Source organism: Crinia signifera, chromosome 2, assembly GCF_055691185.1.
Source record: "Crinia signifera chromosome 2, ASM5569118v1, whole genome shotgun sequence".
In the NCBI taxonomy this organism is placed as follows: domain Eukaryota; kingdom Metazoa; phylum Chordata; class Amphibia; order Anura; family Myobatrachidae; genus Crinia; species Crinia signifera.
Window position 1 is genome coordinate 118,834,120 of NC_139218.1, and position 24,587 is coordinate 118,858,706.

At 44.6% G+C, this 24,587-nt stretch overlaps 2 protein-coding genes across 3 annotated transcripts in view; one reads left to right on the plus strand and one right to left on the minus strand.

The window, feature by feature from the left end:
* The window catches only part of DCLRE1B (DNA cross-link repair 1B), a 36,775-nt gene extending 23,967 nt beyond the window's left edge, over positions 1 to 12,808 (minus strand). Inside the window, exons 1-2 of one of the 2 annotated variants that reach the window (XM_083172764.1) lie at positions 12,653 to 12,808; positions 1,661 to 1,872 (exon numbers count right to left, since the gene is read on the minus strand). In XM_083172764.1, the coding sequence (XP_083028890.1) occupies positions 1,661 to 1,849 (189 nt within the window). In that variant the 5' untranslated portion in view covers positions 1,850 to 1,872; positions 12,653 to 12,808. Of the gene's footprint in view, positions 1 to 1,660; positions 1,873 to 12,399; positions 12,556 to 12,652 lie in introns of those variants that run through there. The other variant, XM_083172765.1, reaches the window with a different exon arrangement.
* The window catches only part of AP4B1 (adaptor related protein complex 4 subunit beta 1), a 39,323-nt gene continuing 27,223 nt past the window's right edge, over positions 12,488 to 24,587 (plus strand). The window contains exons 1-2 of the mRNA XM_083172763.1: positions 12,488 to 12,699; positions 15,237 to 15,427. Coding sequence (XP_083028889.1) covers positions 15,315 to 15,427 — 113 coding nt within the window. The 5' untranslated portion in view covers positions 12,488 to 12,699; positions 15,237 to 15,314. The remainder of the gene's footprint in view (positions 12,700 to 15,236; positions 15,428 to 24,587) is intronic.

A 24,587-nucleotide genomic window follows, 5' to 3' on the forward strand; every position in this document is an offset into this window, starting at 1 on the left:
TGACATTGCTTTTTCCCTCCATTCCTCCGTCACCTGGTCCTCTTCATGATTTTACTCCTCGCAAAAGAATTTGTTATGAATTAATCTTTATAAATATTTTTAAGATTGTAAATATTTACAGTTATGTATTATAATTTTCAGTGCAAATCTCTCAAACTGATCTATTTCTGCCCCTGACAAAGTCATGCTATTGACGAAACGTGTCAGGCTGCCTGTCACTATCCTGAAAGGATTCCTTATTACTGTACCTCTTGATTTTATTGAAACACAATTTGTTAATTATATATATATATATATATATATATATATATATATATATATATATTAGATCTTAGGATGTATACTACTTAGATAGAGTAGGACTTGGGGCAGTATTCAATGCCGCCGGCAAGGGGGTTTGTGTGGTGAGGATGGCTTGTTTTTGAAAACAAGCCATACTCGCCGTCTAACCCCCTAGCCGGCCGCTAGCCGTATTCTATCTTCCGTGGAAATCATAACCGTTAGAGGACGGTGAGGATTCCCTGGAATTGCAAGGTTCGCCACAAATGCAGCAGGCACGCTGCATATAACAAGTCTATCTACAAATTAAGGGGGTATGCAATGTCAGGGGCACGGCTGTCGAGCTAGCACGACAGCCGTGCCCCTGTCCCGTTCTCGTTTTGCTCGCCTGGAGCTCGCCAGTCGGGATTCAATGTCCCGGCCGCTGAGCGGTGAGCAGGGGGCGTGGCCACGAGTTGAGGACGGAAATAGACGAGCTCCAGACGGGAGCTCGCCTATTTCCGGCTTTTCTTGGCAGAACGAGCCCGACAGCTTGTGATGTCGGGCTCATTCTGCGGAGAACCCCTGTTCAATGCTGTCGGGGAAGACAGCATTGAATAGGGCCCCGCAGCCATCTCCCCCGTCGGGAGATGGCTGCGGGAGCACGACCAACATTGCATACCCCCCTATAAGTCTATAGGGGTGTACAAAGGGAGATATTTTAACAAGAGATTTTGATAGTCTTTTGACTCAATCTGTACGCCATAAAATGTAAGGGGCAAGTATAAAGGGGCCTACTATTGTGTTGCATAATGAGTAAATTCACACATTTTATTCCCTAGTAACAGGGATCTTAAAGCACTCACTAAGTAACCAACAATATGTACTGCTGTTTTATCAGTGTCTGTCTTTGGAACTTGTGATACACAGCATGACATATTTATCCACCACATGAATGACATCTGCTACATTTTCGGGGTACATAGACTCCATGTGAACTGGGTAATTATAAATATCCACTCTACCATCCTACTGCAGCATATTACTGCACTAAATAGAAGAACTGCAGTACTTCACTGCACCAAATAGAGGATGTGCCTATACTATCTAATTAGATGTATTTATTGCCCCTAATGAAGTCCTGAGGGACTAAACGCATAGGACTGCGGCGTGTTTCTGTATGTGGCGCATCTTGAAGAATGGAAATACAATATGTGCAAGAGAGGTCACAAGATGAGCAATCCTATGGAACCCAATGTATTGTAAATCAACCCCTTAGTTCTTATTTAGGAGACTTATTTACTAATGTTAAACAAATCAATCACAAAAGTCCTTAGTCCTTGTCCTAACTATTTTATTCCCTCTTGTTTTTACTACTACAGCAACCTATTTCATACAATACCTGCAACTTATGTTTAAGGATCTTGGCTGTAACAGGTGAACAGTACAATGGATGCGACCATGTAGAAGATAAACCCACGGTATGGTCACTGTGCATATGAGACAAAAAGAAGAGTCTGATGTTGCCGCATCGCCGAATCTGCCAAAAATCCACCGCAATAGGGGTATTTGGAATGAAAGCTCCATTCATCCTCTAGTTAGCACACAAAAGGTCTAATAAATGGATTAAGGAAAAAAAAAAAAAAAAGAAAGGAAGAATTTTGTTAATTGATAGTTATGCTTTTCAGAGTAATAAAAGAATAAACTAACAAAACAAAAAATAACGGATTATAAGCACGATAATTATTTTCTTCGGAATACTTCATAGCAGCCTTAACAATGAGTAAACCCCTTATCTCAAAGTCTGTAGACAGGTAGTGTTTTCTCTTATGATGCCAAGATCCTCCCCTTGCTCCTCCTCCTCATGGTATATATGCCCTCTCCTCCTCATACCCCTCGGTATTGAATGTCTCCGCTGGATCCTAGCAAAATAAAAAACAGACACAGGGAGGGATATACATTGGCTGTCATGAAGTATTCCGAAGAAAAGGAATTATCGTGAGTATAATCCGTTATTTTCTCCTTCCTACTTCATGGCAGCCTTAACAAATGGGACATACCAAAGAATATCAGGGAGGGCAATACAATACCTTAAGACAGGGGTTCCCAAACTTGTTTGAATCACGGCGCCCTAGAGCATAAAAATTATTTCAAGGCACCCCTAAAAATATTAAATTAAGTGCATTGTGTTTATATGTCACAGTTATCTGGTGAGGGACAGGATTTGCTTCTGTTTGTCCACATATATTATGATTGGCAGCCACAAGCACTGGTTTTGCCTGGTACATTGACCCTAAATAATATGAATTGATCCTGGTTCACCAACCCAAGGCAACCCTGCAAGTGTCCTGAGGCACCCCAGGGTGCCTAGGCACACAGTTTGGGAACCACTGCCTTAAGAGGACTTCTTTAAGAACCTGACTTACAAAACGTTCTTTAGCCACATCCAATTCATAGTGCTTAACAAATGTGTGAATAGATGACCAAGTCACTGCCTAACAAATGTCTTTAATCAACACTTTCGCCTCTTTAGCCCAGGAAACAGACATTGCTCTTGCCAAGTGCGCCTTCGTTATTCCTGGCAGTTGACGTCAAGCGAAAGTAATAGTTCTAGACAGAGTTTGCTTTGAAGGGGTAATCCCCTTTCTTGTACTCGATGGAATGATAAAAAGTGTCTCTGAATGCCTTGACTCTGTTAAGGTATATAGACACTGCTCTCACAACATCCAGAGTATGCAGATCTTGTTCCTTCTTACTGGATGGTTTTGAAAAAATGAGGGTAACACAATCTCCCAATTTATATGAAAAGAGGACACTACTTTAGGCAAAGAGATTAGTATGAAGGACTATTTGATCTTCAAAATTTTTAAATAAGGATCATGGGCCCACACTACTTGAAGCTCCCCAATTATCCTTGCAGAAGTGAAGGCCACCAGAAATATCACCTTCCATGTTAAAAACTTAAATTTAAACTCTATCATGTGGTTGCATAAGGGCATTAAGAACTTAATTAAGATCCCACTGGGAATGAAACATTTTATCCTAGGCCTTGTCCTCTTAATGGCTTGACACAACCTCTGGGTTAGCTGATCTTCAGCCAACTTTTTATCCAAGAGAACACTCAGGGCAGAAACATGCACCTTCAGAGTTGCGGTAGCCAACCCTTTCTTGTAGCTCTCACACAGGAATTTTAATAGGTGCCAGTCGGGATCCTGACAGTCATTACCCCGACGGCCACCGGCTATTCTCTCATGTGGAGGTCCACGGCCCCCATAGAGGGAAAATAGAATATGTGGAGAGCGTAGCATGCCACCGTGCTCGCAGCATGGCAAGCGCAGCGAGCCTGCAAGAGGCTATGTTGCTCTCACCCTGCTGTCTGAATCTGGCCAGTTGGGATCCCGACGTCGGGCTAATGACTGTCGGGACGATATACCACACCCATTGTAATATACCTGAGACCTTTAAGTTGGCTGTATCACATTTATCATTACTCCAATTAAGGAAAGTTTTCCATATTCTATCATAGATATCTGACTAAACCTTCTTTCTTGCTTGGAGAAGATGATCTACCACATATGATGACAACCCTTTATTTTTCATTAATCGCCTCTCAATTTCCAGGTCATAAAAGCCAACTTCTGAGGCACCTGATACGAGAGGTCCCTGACTCAACTTATAAAAGGGGACACCGGCAAAGTCAGAGGATCCCCTACTGCCATGTCCAACACCATTGGGAACCAGGACCTCCTGGGCCAGAGGGGTAGAAAAATTATTACCAGCGCCTTCTCTTCCCAGATTTTCTTCAAAACTCTGGAGATTAGGGGAAAGGTGGTAAAATGTATGCCAGTCTTAAGTCCCAGTGTTGAGCCAGCGCATCTATCCCGTCAGACCCCTGCATTTGATACTTGGAAAAATAGCGATTCATCTTCTTGTTGGTGTTTGTTGCCATCAGGTCTATGTCTGCTATCCCGAACCTCTTAACTACCAGACGAAAGATGGAGTCCTGTAGTTCCCACTCTCCTAGACAAACTATCTTCCTGCTCAAATAATCTACTTTTTGATTCTCTTTGCCTGGAAGATAAAAGGCTGATATCGACTGCAGATGTCCTTCTGCCCAGTCCATAATATTTGCCAGTTCTCTCAGCAGACTTGCACTCTGTGTGCCCTTGTCTGTTTATATATATTACTGTGATAACGTTGTCCAACATAATTCTTAAATGAGAACCTAGAATCTGGCATTTGAAGTAATAAATTGCTAACCAAACAGCTCTTAACTCTCTTTGATTGGAGGAAAGTTTGCTTTCTTGAGGGGACCAAATCCCTGGACAGGTTCTGTCCTGGAGATGGGCTCCCCAACCTATCGCGCTTGCGTCTCTGGTGATGACCACAAACCGAGGGTTTTCTAGGGAAGAGAATCTTGATTTCAGAAGACTGTTTCCCCACCAATTTAGGGAGTTCCTTTCTGTGACAGGAATGTCTATGTAGTCATTTAGAGCCATTTGCTTTCAAGAGTATTTGAGTAGACTCCATTGGAAAATTCTCATCCTCCACCTGGCTTACTGCTGTTCTTAACTGAACTAGTTTTTTGGTTTGAACGACAGTGACTAATCTTTGTACACCAGTCTTCTGACAAAGAAACTGTGAATCCTAATGTGTCACCAAGGAATTGAATGACTTGTGATAGCTTTAAATGGCTTTTTCCAATTTATTAGACATCCATGATCTTGCACAACTTTTATGACGAACGTAGCCTCTGCTACTACTGCTTCCTTTGAAGACCCTGAAAGGAAAAGATCATCCAGATAGGCCCAAACCTCTCTTCCTGAGATAAGTAATGAGTTTCTTGCACACAAAACCTTAGATTATTTCTAGTCAAGTTTCCTTACATGAAAAGAAGCATTTTTTTAGATCTATAGAAATTAAGAATAATCTCCTCTTTTTACTCCTAGAATAGTAAAATCTAAAGTGTCCATGTTCAACTTTTTCTTTGCCATTTTCATGTTTAACTTTAAGTCCAATATTGTTCGAAAAACCCCTGACGCCTTTTTTTCTACTATAAAAAGCCGAAAATAAAATCCTGTTTTTATTTCTAACTCTGGAACCTTTTCTATCGCACCTGAGTTGACCAGTTTGAACACTTTGAATTAAGACTGTAGCCTCTGCCACTTGATTATGGAGACTTGATTTTACAAACTTGACTCTTCTTGGCTGGGTGGCGAACTCCAACTGATATCCCCTGGTTACTATCCTTAAAACCCATTTGTCTTGGATTGTTTGCTCCCAAACATCGGAAAACTGTGAAAGTCTTCCTGCCACTGACATAGTAACCAGGGGTCTTAAACAGTCACTGTCTTTGACCACCTCTTCTGGTGGACTGTCGAAAAAATGTTCTTGACATACCTGAAGCATATCTTTCTCGATACGAATGGCCAGACCGATAAGATCTTGCTTGTCTGAACATTTGTCTGGATGTGAACTCCCCAAATCTGGTTCCCTTATCCTGGGGTAGTCTCACTGACTTGCCCCCTGACATTCTTTGAATCATGGTGTCCAATTTACTGCCAAACAAGCAAGCAAGACCCTCCAAAGGGCAAACTCGCAAGTCTGTTTTTTGGATTTGAGTCAGCTGACTAAGCTCTAAGCCATAAAGCTACGATCCCAGATGTAATAGCCTTAGCAGAGTAATCTAAAGTATCTAACGATACTTCACAAATATAATCTACAGCTGTTTGTACTGAAGATAGATTTTTTTAAATTTATTCTCTAGGCACTCTTTCCAGCAATTGCTCTTGTAAAGACGCACACCATAATCGTAATGCCCTGGCTACCGAGGCAACCGCCATGCCACATTTAATTGAATTAACTGAATTGGAAATGTGCAATCTATTTAAAATTCTTTCCATTTTACGATCCATAGCATCCTTCAGGGATGCTCCATCCTCCAAAGGGATAGTAGTCTTGGTAGTCAGCTCTGCAATTACAGCATAAATTTTTTGAATGCGACACCACTTCAAGAATTCTTCATCGTCTTTCGGATACATTTTATCCACTCTCTTCAGACTACCAATACGCTTGTCTGCATTTTGCCATTCTTTAAGCAATATATCTTTAACAACCTTGTGTACTGGGAAAGGTCTCCAGTTCTTTGCTCTATCTTCAAAAAGTGAGTCACTTTCCTCCTTGGTAGACTCCTTTTATAATTTAAGGTTTTGTATAGATTTTTTAAGACCAAATCCACCACTTCCAAATTAAATGTGCGGTCATCCTCATCTAGTTCTCCTGATTCAACTGAGAAGCCGAAAAAACCATCATCAGAAAATACTGGACCCACATCCTCCAAGTCATGATCCAGACTAGCCCGAGATCTACTCCTTTTACTGCTTGTAAAGAAATCCTCTTAAGACACAAATGTCTTTTTCACCCACTCCATAAGCTCAGTGAATTGAGTGGGTGAAGTTTGCAAAGGACGGGTCTGGGACGGATATTAGACAGCACTTACATCGACAGCCATTACATCGACACCATTAGTTCGACAGCTCAATAGGTCGACATGGTTTTAGGTCGACATACCATTAGGTCGACATGCCATTGTGTCGACAGCTCATTAGGTCGACAGCTCATTAGGTCGACAGCTCATTAGGTCGACAGCTCATTAGGTCGACAGCTCATTAGGTCGACAGCTCATTAGGTCGACAGCTCATTAGGTCGACAGCTCATTAGGTCGACAGCTCATTAGGTCGACATGTTTTTAGGTCGACACTACCATTAGGTCGACAGTGTCTATGTCGACAGTCAAAAGGTCGACATGTTTTTTTTTACAAGTACCCAAATCTCCACATAAAACCTCATCCACATTTCCAATAAAAGCTTTATCACAAGCAGGACATGGTTTAGAGGCAGATTTCTTCTTGCACGTCTTCTTTTTTGGTGCAGAAGGCACACTAAAATAGAAGAAAAAATACTATCAGCATGAAAAAGAATATATAACCAGCTCTCAAATGAGGACTTGGCCAGTGCAACAATGGGATTAGAGGCTTCCTCCATTGTAGCACAGCACCATATTATAGCCACTATAACTTGCTTTTTAAACTGTACCAGCGCTAATACAGATGCTGCCGCTGCTGGGAGGTAGCGGAAGTGCCGTGGAACACACACCAATGCTTCAGTGGAACACATGAAGTGCCTTGCGTATCCCGGAAGCGGAAGTTCATCATCTACTCGTGCCGGGGAACGCGATGCGGCTTCTCCCCGCCGAGAGAACTACACATGTTGCTCCACATGCACTTTGAGCGCAATAGTCAATACCGCTGGCCGGGCCTAAAATACCGGATACAGGCACCACCATCCCTACACTGCCCAGGGTAAGCCACATAACCAGCCAGCTGTACAGGTACAAACATAATAAAACGGTACTTGTGAGTTATCCGGGCGCCCGATTTTAGATCGGGTACCATCGGATCACGTCGCATCGCGTGTTAACCAAATGGCATGCGATGCGATGAGATCAGCACCCGATTTTAGCAGTGTACCCGATTTTAACATTGGAATCAATGTAAAATGGTCCCCGAGACCCGATTTTACATTTATTTCAATGAAAAAATGGCCAAAACCCCCAAAAATTGACAAAACTTAAATCCCATCCCCATTGTTAACGCCACTCCACTATTGACGCCAACCCGAAGCGTGGCGAGCGCAGCGAGCGGCGGCGGTACGCGTCCTCCGACCTTTTCATGCTCTACTATCCACGTCGGCGTGGAGTTGAGAATAGAATAGTGTGGCGAGCGCAGCGAGCCCGAAGCGTGGCGAGCGGACGCGGATACCTGTGAAGCCCGCGAAGGGACGCGCTTACTTGTGAAGGTATCCACGTCGCCTCGCTGCGCTCGCCACACTATTATATTCTCAACTCCACGCCGACGTGGATAGTAGGGCATGAAAAGGCCGGAGGACGCGTACCGCCGCCGCTCGCCACGCTTCGGGTTGGCGTCAATAGTGGAGTGGCGTTAACAATGGGGATGGGATTTAAGTTTTGTCACTTTTTGGGGGTTTTGGGCATTTTTTCATTGAAATGTGTTAAAATCGCGTCGCCATACAATAGCATCCAATGCGACGCGATTACGACGCGATTTTGGATACAAGGAAATTTCAAGGGAAATCGCGTCGCATCGTACTCTTATTGTACTGACATTCAATTTCAACATCGGGCGCCCGGATAACTCCTAAGGAGACAGGAAAAAGACTGAGAGGTATGAGGAGAGGGCATATATACCATGAGGAGGAAGAGCAAGGGGAGGATCCTAGGGTCATAAGAGAAAACCTATCTTTCTACAGACTGGGAGATAAGAGGTTAACCCATTGTTAAGGCTGCCATGAAGTAGGAAGGAGAAATCAAGGTTAAATTATAAAATATGCAAGTTTTTCATCAATATAGCGCCTGACATATAATAGACCAACTTAAATGCAACTGGTTGGTTTGGAATAAAAATCTGCTAATGTATGGGAATAAAGGATAACCAAGAAGTTCCTTCCAAACCCTGGGAAAGTTGCTTTGAAATAAGACAGATTAGGGGGATATCCTATTGGCTGCGGTGAATTAGCGCAGCAAATAAATTCTCCAGATGCTATTCAATTAGCCCTGACTGCTGGTATTTATCAGGGAAGTAGGCTTTAGAAAGAAAAGTACAACTTATATCCCGGGCAGCGTCAGCAACATCCTTCGTACGCACCCGGCATTAGCAGAGGAGAATAGAACGAAGCAGGTAACTCACACAAGGCAATTTAAGCTGCATGGCGTATTTACTCTATATGCAGGTGAGTCGTCTTGTGTTGTTGCTGCAGACATGCTACATACAGATGGATCACCTCTCAGCCAGCACTGGGAATCAACAGATTCCCTTAGCTGGCGATCGCCTGGAGGAGAGGTGCTCCATCTGGTGGGGACGTGCGTGTGTCTCACATGCACGCGCGTTCCCGTCAACACAGCACTTTCCCTGCCTGTCTCCACTTCAGGAAGACGGGCAGAGATTGGGGGGAGCAGGGGGCAGCTGCTGGGTGCATCGGAGAGCTGCAGCGGGTGGCGGAGGGCTCTGTCGGAAAAGGGCGCGCAAGCATCTCATGTACGCTCGCCCCCTTCCGGTAACTGTTGATTCGATCTACGGTAGCAGCTCCATCTGTAGTGTAGCATTTGCATAGCTTACACTACTGTGATTGGACCCACCTGTACTGCAAACAAACATAGGATGCCGTTCTGTGTTCGCATTGCGATCCTGCTGCAACAATGTATCAGGACACATCTGTATTATGATGCATCTGTGTTATATAAACATATATTATATACATCTCCCATAAAATAAAATACCCTTCTTCACCTATGGGGGAGAATTGACGTGTTTTGTGTGCTGGCAGCCACTAGATTGTGCCCGATGAAGCAATTCAATGCACAACATTATGTTGTTCCATCATTCTGATGGGCTGGTAACCAATATATATCAGGGGCGGACATAGTTTATAGAACAGATCCAGCTAATCCAGGATATAGGGCCTTATTCTGATCGGTGCGGCCCGATCAGAATATACGGCCACGACCGTGCAGGCGAATCCCCGCCTTCCATACGGATCGCCACCTCCCGTCCGTACGCGGATATGTGGCGATCCGCATGAAATTGGACGGGGATACGCCTCCTCCGTCTTGGGAGCAGCCCCTGCATTCGATGGTCGCCGAACATCGAATGCAGGGCCGCACGCTCCACCAGGTCCCGCCACACAAGACCACACGGACACTTGTCCGTGTGAAATCATGTATGGGGGCGGGCAGCTGACATCCGGCGATGTCAGATGCCCGCCCCGTACCCACGCGTCACGGCCTCATTACCATGCATACGCCCCGCGTTTGCATGGGAACGCCCATGAAACGCGGGGCGTATGCATAGGGTAATGAGGCTAAGTAGCCCCTCACGCCCCTCTACGCCCCCTGTGCGGCGTATAAAGAATCCGTGCGGCGAAATCGCCTGCACATGCGCAGAGTGACCTCTGCACATGCGCAGACGATCAACATCGGCGGGCCGTCCGCATGCGGTAATATCCGCACTGATCAGAATAAGGCCCATAGTGAGGTGAAATCAGGTGTTGAGATCGCATATAAAAATTTAGGAGAGCAGTTGGAGCAAGTGGGTATGGGTTATAGGGTTGACACTAAAAAGTTTGTCAGGTAATAGGTCATAGGTAGGCACATAAAAAAGGGTCTACAATACAGGTACTTGTTTCCTAGCACGGCGCCCATCGCATACCAAACTGGTGTGCGATGCGATATTCATGTTAAATTAACAGGAGTGCTTGTACAATGAAATATCGCATAGCATTACATGCCAGCAAACCGAGCCCGAAGCGTGTTAAGCGCAGCGAGCCCCGCAGAATACGAGCCCGAAGTGCGGCGAGCCCCGCGAGGGGACGCGGAATACATGTAAAGTAATCCATCTCCGCTCGGCACACTATCTAAAATCAACTCCACGCCAACGTGGATAGTGGGGGTATGAAAAGGTCGGAGGACACGGACTGCCGCCGCTCGTCACGCTTCGGGTTGGCATTGATAGTGGGGGTGCTGTTGCCGATGGGGGTGCATTTAACATTGAAAGCACCCATCAGGGTGCTTGTACAATTAAAAATCGAATTGCATCGCATGCCGCTATATTGCATGCGATGCGATTGTATAAGATGCACTACGATCAATATCGGGGGCGCCGTGCTAGGAAACAAGTACCGACATACCTTACATGTTGACCTATTGCTTGTGTCGACCTTTGAACATGTCGATCTAAGGCATGTCACATTATAGGCGCATTGGATCGGATGTCAATCAAATCCGAATTGGTCTTTTTTCATCCGATACATCGGCCTCTGAGAAGAGTTTAATAATAATGGTGTGTATTCACGGTCGACGGCAATGTTATTTGATCCCGATGCGATGATCAAATCGTATGGCAAGCCATGAGACATGCATGCAATTGTGACTATATAGTATAGATCTGTACTATATAGTCAATGCAGCCCTGTCCATCTGGCTTTGATTTGTGCTGTGCGGGAGCGCGCATCGGGAGCGCAAGGTTAAAAAACCTGTGCGATCTGCATGCGATCCAGACTACATAGTCAAAATCGCATGCCAAATCTCACGGTGTGTACACACCATTATGTACACATGGTCGACTAGGCTTGCTATTCGATCCCAATCCGATTGGATTGGGATCAAATAGCACAGCAAGCCACCCGACATGCATGTGATTTTGATTATGTAGTGCAGATCTGCACTATATAGGGGGGAGGAATCCCATTTCAGATCCGTTTTGACACCAAAAAAAACGTGTCTGAAACTGGTAGGACTCTGCTTTTTTACCATTTCCAAAAACCGTTTTTTTGGAAACGGTAAAATCACTTTGCACCTTTCAGACCGCACAGATTACTGTTTCAAAACGGTTAAAAATCGGCAAAATACAGGTTTTTTTTAGTGTGGTCTGAAAGGGGCATAAATTGCTGCCCTGTCTATCTGGGTTTCAATTTGTGCGGTCCTGGGAGCGTCCATCGGGATCGCAGGGTTAAAAACCTGTGCGATCTGCATGCAATCCCGATGCGATTTTGTATGCTGGGTTATACCCTGAATACACCATTACACGGAGAACACTGGGATCTCTGAAGACTTGGCTGTAGGAGAACTGGCCGGGCAACAGCCCAGAGTGCGCAGCTCCTGACTATACAGCTTGTGTGTTACCGGCCGGCGCTAGAGATGGGTCGTTCGCGAACTAAGCGGTTCTTTTGAATGGATCCCATAAAAGACTGAGGGAGCCACTGATCCCAAAAAGGTGATCAGTTGTTCTTTTACTTTCAGTTTCGTTTTTCATTACAATGCAATTTGTCTGATCTCAGCACTGCCACCTGTGGCAGCTGAGATGTACTGACTCAGGAGACTGAGTTTAGTGCTGCGACTGAAAGTAAAAGAATAATAAGGGTGCTGCTGCTAGGGATGGCCATCGATCAGTGTTTTACTCGGATATGTATGTTCTTATTCGTTCAGCTCACTGTTTAAAAAAAAAAAAAGTTTAAAAAAATGGCAATAAATGATAATAAAACAAATTATGCTTCGTTATTATCAATTACCCTTTCTTTCAAAGTGAACCGCCGACCCGTCTAAAAGATTCGGATCTTTCCACTGTCCGAACTCATGGATCCCAGCTCTCGTTAGTGACCCGTTTTGCCCATCACTAGCCGGCGCAGTCTCTGCCTGTCAGTACATCTGTAGCTACATATATAATCATCCTCCTGTGTTATAAACACTTAATTCAGGGCATATCACGCATGCGCTGTACGTCTAAAGATCAGTACGTGCAGCACTCTGTTACTTTGGCCTTACCATTCCGGAAGTACGGTGACTGTATCGGTGTGTCAGCGCCGCTCCCGGTAAGTCATTACTGTCCGGTTCCGTGTTATGCGCTTGTGGGTAAACAACTAATTGGGGAGTTTAGGGGTGGAGTCTATGCTAGGTGTTCCCGCCAAAATGTTTAACCTCCTCACTGCCACTTTAATATCCTGGCGAGACGCTTCCGGATCACCGCTGCTATAACAGCCCGCTGCAGAGACAGTGGTTCTATAGTGGTGTTTAGTACTGTTTTGTTTTTTGCAAGATCTCCAAATTTTGAACAAGATATGCAGTATAGGTTTATATAGTGTATATTCTTCTAAATGATAATACTGTGGCGGCCATTTTGATTGAGGGCGCCAGCGTATATAGCATTATCCTTATGCCCATAATAGCAAAAATAGATGGCAGTAAAAAAAGAAAAAAAAAATCCTATATCACTTTTCATAAAATGTCATATTTAGAAAGGAATCTGTATCTTTGGGGAATTTTTATCTGTATATCCATACAACCATGTCATATACCTCCCAACATGACCCTCTCCAGGAGGGACACATTGCTCTATTTCTGGACTTCCCTCATAATGTATGATTACCATCACCTGTTTCACACAGGTTAATTCGATAAGAAAGGTGCTCCAACACAGGTGATGGCAATCATTAATTAAGGGAGAAGTCCAGAAACAGAGCAATGTGTCCCTCTTGGAGAGGGTCATGTTGGGAGGAGGTATGATGTCATATCAACATATCCTACGCTGTCCCTCCGTTAGGCACAAGTCACTCAGTGCAGTTTAGGCTCATACTATGCTAAAACTCAGTTATTTTGTATCCCCAGAGCTGCACCAAAAGAACTGCCCAACAATGTTTCAGTGGGACAAATCCAAGGGAGGTCCAAAAGTTTCTAAATACCAATATGTATACAACAATATAAAGTACACAATAGATAAGAAAGCACACATATGAGACCTTGGTAGACACCATGATGAAAGACTGAAAAACTACAACAAAAGCTACGAGCCTAAAACAGACAACAGCCCCCCCCCGCAAAAAAAAACATCATGAAAACAGAATGGGGAATGTTTAGCAGGTGTATCTCAGATGTTGTTCAGCGACCATCGTATCATCTAATCATTTCGGGGCCGCACGCAATCCTGCGAATGGATGTTTATGTAAACCATCCATTCGCAGTGCTGCAGGGAAATTTGGTGAGTGGGAGGGGGGCGGTGTTCGTACGGGAAGCGAACTAATGCTGCGTTGCGAGCAAACCAGGATCAGGGCCTAAATGAGCTGCTGGTTTGAAGCTGAGGTGTCACAAGGTGGTTTTATATAGTATAAATGTGCTGCCTGGAGCTAGGCCACAACCTATTTTAAAATAAGGCATAGCCTTGTGGGTGCTAGCCCACGTCCTTTTTTCCATGGTATCGGCCTCTGATTGGTTGGCCACCCTATTCCAGTGTGTACCCAGCCTAAAGCTGAATATATACTATGCAATATTATTAACAGTGGCGTCAAAGCTCCAGGACAAACAATTTAGCACATACACACTGTACAATATCGTTTGGTGATTTGGTCCCCAACTGAACATGCAGTTGTTGCTAGAGATGATCAGTTCAGATTTACCTGGATTTACGTGGATCTCAAAGCTGGGTTGTAATGGCTATTGGCTGTCACATGTTTTGGATAGCCAATGACAAAACTCCAAACTTACTCTAATTTGGCTTTAAGAATCGAGTAAATAAGAAACTGCTCTTCTCTAGTTGTCCACAATAAAGTCAGAAATTGGCTGCATGTTCAAACAATAGGGCGGATCGTTGATGACTAGCAGGAATGTGCATCGTTTCTGATATAGGGGGTTACTCAGACCCGCTCACCATTCACAAGTTGATTGACAGGAAGCCACTGTTTATGAGTGGTAACCAATTGTTTTCTGAGAGTGTCCGGGAAAATGCAGGCATGCCCAAGAGTTTTCATTGTGGGCATGTGATGTCAGATTCGGCCTCGATCAGCCTGATTCTATCGCACTGTCTGAGTAAGTTCTGGGCTACGCACAGACTACACACAGTGGACAAATCATTCTATGGTGAGTGAATTACGAATGCATTTGCAGCCAATCACCAATCTGCGATATTTTCTCAGCCACATCCCATCTTCATATTCAAGTATCTCAAACTCAAGGCTTACTTGAAATAAATCTTGTACCATGCATAGGGGATAAAGGAGATGATGCAGGTTATACAATTTCATGCCTTATGAAAAGTACAGCTATCGCTTGTACAAAACCATGCCTTGTAAATGATTTCCCCTTTCAAGAAAGTCCTAGATCAGTTTGCATCCGGTACGTCCAGTGATCCATTATATTCTGCCCATAGTTTTAGTTAGTGGCTGGTGCTTTTTGGAATGCTATAACTTGATATACAACTTCTATACAAAGAGATTTGATCACTTCTAACATGACAATAGACTTGCGCCATCAAGATTTTTGTGTTGTTTGGATAGTTGCATATGTGTTGTGCTCTCTATCTACTGTATGTATATACATTTAATATTGTATTGTATTCTTTCTTTTTTCCAATTTCCAGTCTTCCCAAATTAGAAATATTTTGCTGGCTTCTAGCTTCCATATAAGGATTATTTTGTGAGTCTGCAGAGTCTTTACAATGCCATACCTGGGGTCAGAAGATGCAGTGATTGAACTTAAAAGAACTCTGTCTAATCCTCATATCCAGGCAGACAGGTTGAGGTACAGGAATGTCATCCACAAGGTGATCAGGTAAGAAGAATTCCATGGACTGCAACTAGTCTTTGCATATGTTGCACCGCACTATGGGCTTGACTCGGAATGGCAGTGCTAGGCTGCAGGTTCCCTCCCCATGATGTGCCCGCAAGATTTTGCAAGTACACCACTTAAGTGAAGCACTCTTACATCACCCTCTGACCCCTGCCTGTGCAGCCTAGCTGTGGAGCCATGTACAGTCCGGCCATGTTCTGGGTCGCAACGGCTGCGTGTGACATCACACAGCTGCCGTGGGCCTCCCACATGCGGCCCAGACATGCCTGCCTTTTCCTGACTGCTGCCACAAAATGCTGCATCCCACCCCCTCATCCGCTCTGAAACTTCAATCAGCTCTGATCATTGTTCAGGGGTCACGCATGTGTGGACCTGTGGATAATGGAATGGCGATTTTCCCAGATGTGCAAATGGGTCCTATTCAGGCCTTATGTTCTAGAACAGTTGGCAAATTGTATCAGACAAGTTATATGGATACAATTGTCATTACCAAACTAATGGTGCGTACACACAGTGAGATTTCACTTTCTATTCAACCCAGATCTGGGTTAGTTACAGTGTTCACATTTGAATTTGACTAAGTAGTATAGATCTGTACTATATAGGGCCCTATCCAATGCGGCCAGCGAGAGGGTTGACCGGCGAGGAAAACAAGCAATCCTCACTGTTTAACTCCTGCACCGGCCACTCACCCTATTCTTCGTTCCTATGTCAGAGGACGGCGAGGATTCCCCCAAACAGCAAGGCTCACGGCTAATGCAGGGAGCCCGCTGCATTTAGCCGCGAACCTCCCTGTTTTAGCGGCAGCACATGCCGTTTCCCTTTCGCTACAAAAACCTAGCAAGGGGGAAACGGCATGTGCAGGGGGTCAGATGAATACTGTCCCTGCGAGCTGTGACAGCGAGCAGTCAGCACTTCTCACTGTCACAGCTTGCATAAACCCCACAGCACTGCTCACTGTCACAGCTTGCATAAACCCCATAGTCTTGCCTACCATTTGATTTACACTACACTACTTTCAATTTTATTTTGCTTCTAATAATGTGGGCATTATCGTCCATTTTTTAGTAAATTTTTGCCCACTTTTCACTTTTTTTATTTTGGGAAAATTGGCATGAGCAATAAACGGACCCAAAAGCGGTCAAAAACGCCTGCAAATTCAACCAATAAGTGGTCGAAAACATGTGGATCAGCAGCCCAATTCACTGATCCACGTGGTTTTTGACTGTGCATACTTTTTTGACAAGTCAAAAAATCGGTACTGCCATTGAATAGGGCGCATCCAATTTGCGAAAGGTGATCCCTCTAATAAATCCCTTTTTAAGCTTCTTCTTTTAGCGCGAGAGAAAGTCTATAACTCTATAAAGCTAAGACATTGGACCCAATTGGTATTGCAAATGCCCCCCCAGCGATGAGACCTGCCTCTCCCTTTGCTTTCCCTGGTCATCATATGAGGCGTAAAAGGCTATTGACTCTGTGCCTTTAGACAGAGCCCCTGGACCAGATGAAAGACAAAATATATTGGACAATTGTCTGGGACACTTCAGTGACTGTATAATTTAAATAATGGGCTGGTATATAACCTTGAAATTTAAATAAACGGCTGGCTTTACAGGGAAGCTGGGCATGACTATCTAATCATTGTCAAATTACTGAGGTTTTAAAGAGGCTGGTGCCCTGCAATCTACATGTTTTTCCATCCCCCTGTCCAAAGAAAAACACAACTTAATTTTGTACTAAATATATATTAATAAATAAATCGAACTCTGGACCGGATTCATTGACTGTAATGAGGCCACAATTGCCTCTGTAGCAAGGAATATATCAGCTTGTCATTGCAACACATAATTCAGTACAGAAAAGGAAATAGTAATGCCAACATAATTGGGTAAAAAAGAAGAACACAAGAAATACAAATAATTCACAACTTTCATTCACAGGGGCAAGTGAAGTACATCCAAATGTTGTTATAACCCCAACAAACAAGACATAAATAGTATTGATCAAATCCTAGAAAATCTCCAAAACTATTTTTTAAACATTAACAAATTTTTTTTTTTAAACTGACAAATTAAAAAAACTTTGGTCGCCTTGTTGAGTGGGTTGTGTACTCATCTCTGAGTACATGCCACTGGTGTGGGGAATCAAGGAGGACTGCCCGGCGCAGAAATTGTGGGTAGGTGAGTTGGGATGGGGACAGTGATGGAGCCATAAATTGTGCGATGCATCTGTGCTATGTGGTATCCTGAATCCAATTTACCAAAGATGGCATACCGCATAGCTGCATGCATCAATGACGTGAAGTACACAACTTGATCTGGTGCCAGATCACGCATCTCCTAAAATCTCCTCTGCATTCGGATCTGGACCTGGCTGAACTAGCTGACTTTAAAACCACCTTCGCCCTCTTGGGTGGTGGTGAAGGTGTCTCCTCCAGTTCAGAAGCCTGCACTTTGGCTTGTTCAATTTGGTTTGTTGTCCAGATCCTGAGTCTCAACCTATAAAAAAAACACAAACCACATTAGTTACATGTAAAATTTAGCAGAAAGCATTTATTACTATTTGGGCCTATTTAGCGGATCCCGAGTCTCCATTTAATTTTATGAAACAGCCGCCACAGGAGAGGCGGGATTAAGCGAACCTCATGCTCAAGAGTGAAAAGGAGCAATTCATAGTACCGCAACAATGGTTTCTGTACTTCAGCCGCCCCTGCTCCAGAATGTTGTGAATCTTTATATTTCTTGTGTTCCTTCATAAATACGGTTCTTAAATTCTGGACCTTCTTCTTTACCCATACAATGGGCGGTATTCAAAGAGCCTGATTCACCATGTTTTTATGGCGAATTTGTGCTGTTTGGCGAATTTTTGACAAAAACGGTGAATCACCCTATTCAATGACCAGATGGCGAATACAGTTCAGGGTTTTTTTCGCCATGATTCACCGAGTAGCAATCGCTATCTTTTTATGGTGAAGTGGAATGTGAACTTCTAAAATAAAGTGTTTTGTTTTTTACATTTGGTGTCTAAAAATCAGGAATTTTAAACACAGACCTAAAGCTTTTTGCAAAAATACTAGCTAATAGACTCAATCCAATACTCCCCTCCCTCATACACCCTGATCAAGTGGGCTTCGTACCAACTCGCCAGGCATTAGACAACACCAGAAGAACCATTAACTTGATCCACCACGCAAACGCCATCAAGCTTCCTACCCTGTTACTAGCCTTAGATGCAGAAAAGGCGTTTGACAGGGTGTCATGGTCTTTTCTTTCCCACACACTTCAAAGATTTGGATTTCAAGGCCAGTTCTTACAGGCCATACAAGCTCTCTACCATAATCCCTCTACTTCAGTCTCTGCAGCAGGCCTAACCTCTGCCCCATTCAGTGTCTCCAATGGAACTAGACAGGGTTGCCCACTATCCCCGCTTATTTTTGCACTAATTATAGAACCCCTTGCCAACCGCATCAGAACCAATCCTGATATTTCAGGTGTCACGATAGGCAACTCTAGCTACAAAATATCACTTTTTGCTGATGACGTCCTCCTCACTCTCACCAACCCCTCCATTTCCCTCCCCAACCTCTTTCAAGAACTTTCCTTGTACGGCCACTTTTCGGGATACAAGATTAACCATGACAAATCTGAAGCACTCCCCCTCCATATCCCCAGACCTGCGCTCGACCTTCTCCAAACTAACTTTGATTTCTCTTGGCGCAGGGACTATATAAAATATTTAGGAATCAACCTCACAAAGTCCTACACTAACCTTTACAAATTCAACTTCCCCCCCCTCATCCAGTCCATCACACAAGATCTCGCCCGCTGGAGTAAACTCTTCATTTCCTGGATAGGCAGAATTAATGTTATAAAAATGTCTGTGCTCCCCAAACTCCTTTACCTATTCCAGACCCTCCCCATTAGCATCCCCAACAGGACCCTCAACACCCTACAAACCTCATGCTGTAAATTCATCTGGAATCACAAGAAACCACGTATTAAACGTAGCATACTTACCAAACCCCCCTCGTTAGGAGGCCTGGGCCTCCCTCTCTTTTCCAAATACTATCAAGCCACCAGACTCAGCCAACTAGTTGCTTGGCATTCCCCCCCCGGCGTGAAAAGATGGGTAGACATGGAGTCGGATCTTGCTATGGTCCACTCTATCTCCCACCTACCCTGGATTCCAAGAAAACATAGATCCACCCTAGCCCAATCCCCACCTACAATCTCCCTCACGCTCTCTATATGGGACTCCTTAGCCGACAAACTCTCCCTCACCTCCCATCCCTCTCCCTTAACGCCGATTTGGCAACACCCTTCATTCCCTCCAGGCCAATCCCCCCACATGACCGCTACCTGGTCCAAGCTAGGAATAACACGCCTTAAACATCTTCAAGACAAGAATGCCCCCCTCTCTTTCGCAGACCTGAGAGAGAATCACCACATCCCCCACTCTCTTTTCTACCAATTCTTACAAATTAGAAGCTTCTTCTCTTCACTCCCTAAAACAGATACTCTCAGGGACCTTACTCCCACGGAGAAACTGTGCTCTTACAGACCTATGGACAGGGGCACTATATCTTATCTATACCACTACATTCTCTCACCAGAAGGCCCACCTATAGAATCCCACGAAGCTGCTTGGGAATCGGACCTGGGGACCCCCCTAGGGGAAGACGCATGGAACGATATACGACTAGCCATTTCAAAGTGCTCTATTAGTGTAGCAATTAAAGAAACCTCGTACAAAATTTACACCCGTTGGTATCTCGTCCCGTCACGTATCCATGCCATCTACCCATCCGCCCCCAACTCTTGTTGGCGACTCTGTGGCTGCGAAGGCACTTTTTTCCATATCTGGTGGACCTGTCCATATATTAAAACCTTCTGGAACATGGTTCAATCTGTCCTAGCCTCTGTTGTCCCTGCCTGCCCCCCACTATCCCCTACAAATATGCTCCTGTGTGGCCCGTTCGACCAGTTACCCACCCACACCAACAAACTAATTCTCCACATCACATCCGCAGCTAAACTCCTGATCGCTAGATCATGGAAAGATCCTAAAACTCCGTCACACACAGAACTCTCAAACCGCATCTGGTTTGTCGCAAAAATGGAATACATTACCAGCCTTCAAAACAACACAGTCGAGAAGTTTCACAAAATCTGGGAACCCTGGTACTCCCTTACAGGTATCCCACTCCCGGGACTGACCTGACCCCTCCCCCCATCTATACCCCCTTCTCCTCCAACCCCCCCCTCCTCCCTCTCCCTCCTATCTTAACAGTCTCCACTCTCATCCCACTTGACCCCAACCCGCCCCCCTCAAAATAGGTTTTGGTCTTGGGATCTGTTACAATATTATGTTTCTTATATGTTTCTGGATGAGCAGCCTTAATCTTGTAACACCAGCTTTTTTCTTAACTGCTCTACTTGCTGTTAACTTTTATATCTTTCAATAAAACTATTTGAACAGTAAAAATCAGGAATTTTATTCTGAGGAGGGGCATGCTACTTTTATTCATGTGCTGTAAGCACATGAATATATATTTAATTTAAAAAAATATTTTTATTTTTATTTATTTTTTTTACACAGCAGCCAGCAGGGGGCGCCGGAGCCGAGCCGCTCATTACATATTCATATATTCACTGCACCCGATGTTACCATCGGGTATAGTGAATATACGCGGCCCCCTGCTGGCACCCCCGGGGGGGGCAGCCTGTGCTGCCTGGCACCCGGGGAGCCCACCTGCCCCCCACAAACGTTCAGGGGCAGGCAGAGAGACTTCCATCTCTCTGCCTGGCACCCTCCTCAGGCTCCCTGCGGCATTCGCCGCAGGAGCTCATATTCGCCTGTCAGGGGCAGCGAGCCCCTGACACGTTGAATACCGGAGCCCGCTGGCTCCGGAACGTGGCGAATGTGCAGCGAATCCTAAAAAGGATTCGCTGCTCCTCGCAGGGTATTCACATTGAATACCGCCCAATGTTAGCATCACTGTAATCATGGTCTTTACAGTACTTGACGTCTCTTATATGATGCAACTTTCTTTACCCGGTTGCCATAATCTTTGCTTTTGAGACGCCAGGGGAACTCGTTCTCCTCATACATCAATAAATCCGGTCCAGAATTGTCTGTCGGCAGTCATGGTCTAAAAAATATCAGAAATAACAAAGTTAGTAAACAAATACATTTTGTACAGTACATGTTCACCATACATTGCCGGCTACCATGTAATTATAGCATACCTGTAGGCAATACATTGCCGGCTACCATGTAGATATAGGGGTATATTCAAATACTTTTGAAAGCTGTGACAGCGAGCAGTGCTCGCAGCTATCACAGCTCACTTTGTCAGTATTCAACTGACCCACTGCTCACACCGTTTCCACGTCGCTGGGTTCTGCAGCAGCGTGTGCGGCCACTAAAACAGTGAGGCTCGCTGCTAAATACAGCTGGCTCCTTGCATTAACTGCGCGTCTCGCTGTTTGGGGCAATCCTGGAACGTAGAATAGGGTGAGCGGCCGGCGTGGGGGTTAAACGACGAGGGTTGCTTGTTTCCCCCTCGCAGGCCGCATTGATTTCGGGTATAGTGTACATGTAGGCTACACATTGGTGACAGCGGGGGAAGATCCCTGATCACAGCTGATCGCACGTGTGACCGGGGTAGGTCCAAAAAATACGAACTGAGAATATAGCTAATTTACGGTACTAAGCTGCCATATTATCGGGATTTGTATTTTCCGATGGTGAAGTTATGCGTATTTGGCTGCCAAGTTTCCCCGGCAGCCAAATATGGATGAGCATGAAGCCTGAACGGATCAGTGAGATCCGTGCATGCTTTTTTAGTAATTAATAGAAAAATAAATAATAAAAAAAAAGGAGTGGGATCCCCCACCCCAACGAACGTAACCAGCCCGGGCTCTTGGAGATGGTCCTAGTTTCTTGAATACTGGGTAAAAAAATTTAATAATGTCCCTCTGTATTCAAGGAACCAGCAAGGGGCTCTTTGCCCAGTCCTGGTTTCCAAATACAGGGGACAAAGGTAGTAGGGATCATCAGGGTAAGCCTGGGCCCCTAGGTGGTGGGTGTTAGGGTGATGGTATATAGTAAAAACATTGGTGGCTGGAGGCCTTTATACTGAAATAAACATTGGTAGCCAGTGGCATTTAATTTTGGTGGCCAGTGCCCTTATACTTAAATACACATTGGTGGACAGTGGCCTTCAACATTGGTGGCTAGAGCCCTTACATTAGTGGCAAGTGGCCTTTAATGTACAGTACTGAAATAAAGCATTGGTGGCCAGTGACATTCATGCTTACCAATAGAGCAGAAAAATCTGTCTTCCAGGAAGCAGCTGCTCCGGATGAATGCTGCTCCGCTAGTTTCATATTTGTTTTGCGCTGGGCGTGGAGTGTCAGGGGGTGAGCAGCAGGCGCTGCTTCAGGGGAATATCGTTCATCCACACTGAACAATGGCCCTTATTCTGGTTGATTCATTCGCTCACGGAGCCGAGCAAACGGATGGCACACGGGGAGCGAAGGCACGCCTATAAAGCCAGCAAAGCCGTTCATTCGGATCCACACACAAAGGAGAGTGGCATGCTAATGCACGTATACTACCGTGTTCATACGGATCTTAGCCTGTCCGTTCAGGCATTTAGCGTGCGGATGGCCGAGCGAACAGGCTCAGCTGGTGTCTGTGGTCCTGAGGGGTCTGTAATACCCAGCAAGGTGTATAATCTGTATTGCCGTGACTTGCTGTATGATCTCTGTAACTGGAGGCAGAAATATAACCGGATCCTCCTATCCTCTCCGAAGTATGTGGGACACTGCGGCCGGCCAGTGATACGGGAGGATAAGAGCATATTTTACAGTCCGTGGAGAATTTGGTGACCTATGTGAAACAACCGTAGGATCGGCCCAATCTTTTGAAAGAATTCATACTACAAACTCTTATGGACACTTGCACATTAATAGTGTAAGTTACATCTTGGAAAGCGCCATATGTACTAGTATTTTCTCTTCTGTACTCAGCTGGTGTTTTACACACCACAGCACAAATCCACTTGGAAGTAATGCTCAAACCATGCAATGAGAACTTTAAATGGTTAAACTGCAAAAGTGTGCATACCGTGTTGCTGCCATGTAGTTAGTTAATTGATTAATGAGAGAAACAATTTAGCTATTGTGCGTGTTTATTGTCAAAGCGAATGTGGGCCTGCTAAGGCAGCTGAGCTGCGAGATGTGAGACACTTGGTTTTTTCGAGAGGGTGTTTCTTATCTGAAACAGCCCGAGCGCTCGGACACTCGAGCGAGGCCACCGCCCGGCACTTGTTGTGACCACCCATGTATACGCCCCGGTTGCCGCCCAGTTTTGAAACTGCGCCCTTCGATAGGCCCATTCAATGTTGTGACGCAACATTGAATACACCCCTAAGACTGCTATTGCACAGCTGTGGATAGACGTTGCATACTCTTCATTTGCCTTATCACCTCATGAAGTGTTTCTGGTGGGGAGAATATAGGGAGAACCAGTGACATCCACTATATACAGTACTCTTATTGATTTAACAATCTTACAGTCTCATAACTCAGGATATAATAGTTAAATAGAGTTATATGTGTTATAAAAAATGCACCTGGCAGACTTAATCACACATACAGCCATGGCCAAATTTTGAGAATTACACAAATATACATTTTCACAAAGGGCCTAACTCTAGTTCAAAAGGCATATTCACATTGGGGACCGATTGTGAAGGCTCTGCGCATTTGTATATTTACGCATGTGCAGGGCCTCTGTACGAATGTCTTTGGTGAGCAGTAAAATTCTCAGTGGAGACTGAATATGGGCACTACTGGGAGCAGCTAGGGGGCATTTACTTCTGAGAAAAGCATTCAATTTGTTTGTTGTGGACATGTAGTTAGAGTTGAGAAAATATATGATTTGTGGATATTCTGATCTCACAGCTAAATGTCTGTGGAAAGTGTTGTCATATAGATGCTTCTGGCTCAGGATATGGGTGAATATTTGCAAATGACTTCTGATCGCTGAAAGCATCTAGAATAGCGACTGTATTACGTGCAGCTCAGAATAACTGGGATGTTCGTACATGGAATGTGTGTCCCTTGGGACTAAG